Source organism: Mobula birostris, chromosome 7 (assembly GCF_030028105.1).
Source record: "Mobula birostris isolate sMobBir1 chromosome 7, sMobBir1.hap1, whole genome shotgun sequence".
NCBI lineage: Eukaryota > Metazoa > Chordata > Chondrichthyes > Myliobatiformes > Myliobatidae > Mobula > Mobula birostris.
This window is the reverse complement of record NC_092376.1, coordinates 178,755,355-178,760,734: the sequence shown is the minus strand read 5'-3', so window position 1 is coordinate 178,760,734 and position 5,380 is coordinate 178,755,355. Positions and strand designations below refer to the sequence as shown.

At 41.4% G+C, this 5,380-nt stretch overlaps 1 protein-coding gene across 1 annotated transcript; it reads right to left on the bottom strand.

Annotated features, from left to right (window-relative positions):
• Positions 1-2,012: 2,012 nt before the first annotated feature.
• LOC140200905 (protocadherin gamma-C5-like) lies at positions 2,013-4,872 on the bottom strand. Its single transcript, XM_072264554.1, has one exon. The coding sequence runs from the start codon at positions 4,735-4,737 to the stop codon at positions 2,350-2,352; it is 2,388 nt and encodes a 795-aa protein (XP_072120655.1). The 5' UTR covers positions 4,738-4,872; the 3' UTR covers positions 2,013-2,349.
• Between the last annotated feature and the right edge of the window lie 508 nt (positions 4,873-5,380).

Here is a 5,380-nt window from a genome sequence, read left to right as displayed (position 1 = left end):
GATTAAAAAAGTTCAGCCTATGCAGCCACTCCTTATAACGTAAGCCCTCCAGTGCTGGTAGCACCTTGGGAAATGTTTCTTTACCATTACCTGCTATTGCTATCTTTCCGTCAGCTGGCCAACATAAATCGCACACCATATTATACGTGTAGTCTCATCAACGAACCGCACAGTTGTAACCTAAATTACCGAATCAGTAATCTAAATAGTGGCTTATGAAACGAAATGGACTAAATTAATTCTTCCCCACACTGTGTACCGCTGTCTTTATCGGTCCTGCAACGATATACCTGCGCCTTTAGGTTTCTGTTCTATGATACTCTTCAGATTTGCAGGAATTACTGTGTACACACTTCCTGGTTTATTGGAACAAATTAAAACAGGTCACACTTGTCTAACTTATATTTGATCTACCTTTCTTGGACCATTTGCACAGTTTTCTAGAAGACGTTGAATTTAGCTTAGATATAATTCTTCACTCTCTAGTACACTGCCTTTTCTGATATTTTCCACAAGCATACTAAACGTGCAAACAATACTTTTATGCAAACAGTAAATATAAATAACAAATAAGAATGAATTCAGCACTGATACCTTTGACACACCATTGATCACAGACCACCAATATAAATTACAACCTTCCACTAGCACCTCTGAATTATTCCACTTCGTCATTTTTTATCCAGCTGACTAACTCGTCTTGGATCCCATGTGACTTACCCTTTCAGTCTAAACAACTGTAAACAACCATGTCAAAGGCCTTGTTAAACTTTATGCAGTTAATATCTACTACGCTGATTTCGTCGTCTTCCTCAGCACCTGTTCAAAAAGCTCAAACCAGCTTTTGCGACAGGATATCCCAAGCACAAATTCAAGCTATTCCCTGAAATTTTTCCCAATGCAAATGCTAGCAGATCCTGGCCCTCAGGAACCCGCCCCCCACCCCCCAGTAAATTTCTTATCAGAGATTGTCACCTGCCTGCAGATCCCTGGGTTGCTCTTGAAACTTCTTTAAATATATGTGCATAATAAAACACCTGCCTGTACCTCAGACTTAACAAAAATAAACTGTGGATACATCTCCGCTAGGCCTTTGCAATGTACTCTCCAGCTTCCCAAAATATCACGGAAAACGCTGGATCAAGCCACGGGGATTTATCCAAATTAATATGCTTCAGGAGTAGAATAGAAGTGTTCTACGCAAATCACTTCTCACTGCGAAGCAGATCGTTGGACAGGGACAAGCGAGGGAGGGGAGGAAGGGCCTGCTTTGCGCACTTCGACCGGATTAAAGATACGGAGTTGTTGTTGGATGCAAAAGTACATAGGGGAGCTGCTTTAAAGGAATATAAAAAAGTGTGAGGAATGAAATCTTGTTGACTATTGCGTTAGCTCCTTCACTCTGAAATCTGTTTGAGTAGGAATTAATAAATAGCGACACTGTTCTTGTTCCTTCTTGCAGGAGAAGGGATGAGTTTAGATTAGAGATAGGTAACCCTCCCAACTGCTTGGCATATCCTACATCCCTGCTGTTAGCAGTACGACATACAGAAACCAAACAGAAATAAGTACCGGGATCACGAAAACTATTACGGTGTCACCCATGGACTGTCCATATCAGTGATATCCCCTTATTACATCCATCCCTCAATCATATGCACTGTTATTGCAACATTAAATTCTTTGTAAACTAAAGAAAATCTGCAGATGGGAAAATCCTAGCAACATACACAATGTGCTGGAGGAACTCAGCGGGTCAGGCTGCATTTTGTGTGTGTTGCTAAGTTATTTATTCATTTTACTTGCTCTGACAGGCAGCACGGATGTGAAACTAAGAAAACAACTGCTTTTTCACAGATGAAGACTGACAGGGTAAGGGTCTGCAGTATATTTTTGGTCTCTCAAATAAAAACATCTGCACATTTGCCTCCGGATTTATTCTGTGAATTGCTAGTACCTCAACTAGAAGACAGTTCAATGTGTCAATGTATTTTTAATCTGAATTTTCAAAATATCACAACATCAAGTACACATACGAATCCATGCGTTATTTTCCTTTTCAAGCTACCGACTGAATAGCAACAAATTTGAAAATGCCATTCAGTGACAGCTGGTAAGTTTCTCCAGAGGTTACAGATGCCACGCTCAGACGGGTCGATTCCGGTTGATGTAAATTTTATCTTTGACCATCATAACAACTATACTCTCCGTCAACAGAACATTACAAAAACAATTGCAGGGAAAGGAACATGTTCTGAAGTACTTTACCCCAGTATCCCACATCTCAGGATATAAACAAAAATAAACACACATGAAATAATCATACGTTATATTGTAGTTCCCCGTAATTTAGCATTGGGCCTGAGAAATGGCAGGGCCGCACGGCTTCAAGAAAAGGAAGTCGCTTTTCGCTGATTCTGGAGACAGGCAGACCGAGTACTGAGGCAGTCCTGGCATGCGGAGTACCTGGTCCGTACCAGGATAGCGTAATGTTTCCTCCACCGCAGATCTTCGATTAAACGTGTCCTGCATATCCCCACGCTTGTAACAATAACTGGGGGAAGTATAGTCTTGGGTGTTATTTCTGTCCTGTTTACACTTGATTCCGATAAGCACAATGATAATCAGAAGAAATACAATGGAAGTGCAACTGAAAATAACCAATAAATAAAGATTTAGATCGGATAAATATTCTGAATTTCTCACTAAATTACTGCTTTTAGTAGGAGTTTCGGTGCTGTTCTGCGAAATTGTGACGTGAATTGTAACTGTGCCAGATAGGCTTGGCTGCCCGTTGTCTTTCACCAAGATTACCAAAGTTTGTGTGTTGAGATCCTCCTCCAAGATTTTGCGCGCTGTTCTGATTTCACCAGACGTTTGACCGATAATAAACAAACTGGGATCAGTAGCTTTCGCCATTTGGTAAAATAACCGTGCGTTCTGACCAGAATCTGCATCAGTGGCCATTATCTTGGTGATCAAGTACCCCTGACCCGCTGACCGGGGCAGGGTTTCCACGGCTGATGACTCACCATACTCTGAAGGTGAAACAATCACAGGCGCGTTGTCATTTTGATCCAGGATGATGACATTCACAGTAGCGCTGCTGCTCAGCGGCGGCACTCCAGCGTCACGGGCCTGAACATGGATCTGAAAACTTTTGAGTTCCTCATAGTCAAAAGAGCGCAGAGCGTAAATAGTGCCGTTCATAGAGTTAACGCTCAAGCACGTGGACACAGGCAAGTTTTGAATATAACTGTCTAGAATGGAATAAGAAACATAGGAATTCTGTCTCAGATCAGGATCTGAAGCTGTTACTGCGAAGATAGAAGCGCCCGGAGAGTTATTTTCAGTCACATAAAAGTTGTAAGGCAGTTCAGCAAAGCGTGGGGCATTATCATTTACATCTGTAACTACGATATGGATGGTTACATTTGTTGACAGTGAAGGTGACCCCAAATCCCAGGCTGAAATAAGTATTTTATAATCAGACACCGTTTCACGGTCCAACGTTCCACTTGTAATTAATTTATAATGATTGGACGATCTTTGTATCATAAAAGGCACGTCCTGTGGTATTTCGCAGCGCACTTGACCGTTCTCTCCAGAATCACGATCGATAACATCAATCAAGGTGATTAAATCCCCGGGGGTAGCATTTTCAGGGATTTGGCTTGTGGCTGACGTCACTTTTATCTCGGGTGCGTTGTCATTTACATCAGTTACCTTGATCAGCACTTTCGAGTGTCCCGTAATCGCAGGTGACCCGTGATCAACAGCTTGAATATCGAGTGAATAGCTGGTTGATTTTTCAAAATCTAGCGGCCCTTTTACTCGAATCTCTCCAGTTTTAGGGTCCAGGGAAAACAAATCACGCATTCTTCGCGAAGTAATAACATCACTGAATGAATATGTTAACTCTGCATTCAGCCCTTCGTCCAAATCGTTTGCTTTAACTTTTAGCACAATGGTATCTTGTGGTGAGTCTTCACTAATAGTGCCCCTGTAAACATCATGCTCGAATACAGGAGGATTATCATTAATGTCCAATACAGTAATGAGAATCTGTGCTGTTCCCGTTCTCGGCGAATTGCCGCCATCCTCAGCAGTAAGCACCAATTGAAACGATGATTGTAGCTCTCGATCCAAAGGTTTCTCTAACAGCAACTCAGCAATTATAATACCCTCCTCGGTTCTCCGTGTTTTCAAACTGAAGTACTCACTCGAACTGATTGTGTAATTCGCGACAGTATTCATTCCAGTATCAGCATCTTCCGCACTCTTGAGTCGAAAACGTACGCCCGGTGTAATTGCTTCAGACATTTGTAAGGCAATATGTGTTTCCCGAAATGTAGGAGAATTGTCATTTACGTCAACAATCTCCACTTCGCCGCGATACACCTCTAATGGATTTTTCAGTATTATTTCCAAAGGTATAGTACACATATCTGCTTGCCCACAAATACGTTCCCTGTCGATTCTTTCACAAATAGATAAAAGCCCATTATCCAAACTAACCTTCATGTGCCGTTCTCCGTCATTAGAGCTGAGACGAAATTTACGAGCTGACAAAAGCGGTACATTCAATCCCAAATCTTGAGCAATATTCCCAACAATTGTCCCTTCGACCATTTCCTCGGGAATAGAATAACGAAATTGTCCTGGAATTTGATCGGCAGTACACACGATAAAACTGTGCGCAATAACAGTGAAGCTTAATATGGATTTGGACGCCATTGTTCCGCATTCAATTAATTTACTCAGGCCTCTGCTCAATTAATCGCGAACAAGTCCTTCCTGCAAGACGGAAACGCATGCAGATAAAGATCGAATCTAAACAAACAGAAGATTTTTACGCCTCAGCTTAACACCATAATATAAACGCACGTAATGCTTGTCTCTTTCGTTGACTCTGTCCTTTTATTCTGGGCGTAGGAGGGGCAATGGATCCAACTGTGAAATTGAATTTCTCATTGGTAGACAGCGACACAACCAGTTCTTTTCGTCAATTACAACTGATGTTCTTAAAGCTGTACCGTTCTCCTACATTTAATGGTGCACACCATAAAATGAGGTTGTTGATAAAGTTGCTCAATTCATTTTATTTTCAACGTTTATCATCGTAAAATATAACAACAACCATTACATGGCATTTTTCCATAATTTTAGCACGACCTAGAAGTTCAGTCAGTATGCAACAGAGAGCAGGTTGGTTCCATGAGCATTTTTATGATCCAATGAGATTTATTGTTTGGTTTCCCACGTATCTGACCCGGAAAGTTCGATTTCTGCATTTGTCCTATGATAAGATCTGCTCGAAGAAACGTTGCGGGTGATTTTTTACAGTTGAAGTGTCATTGCATTGGGGCAGCTTCAATCC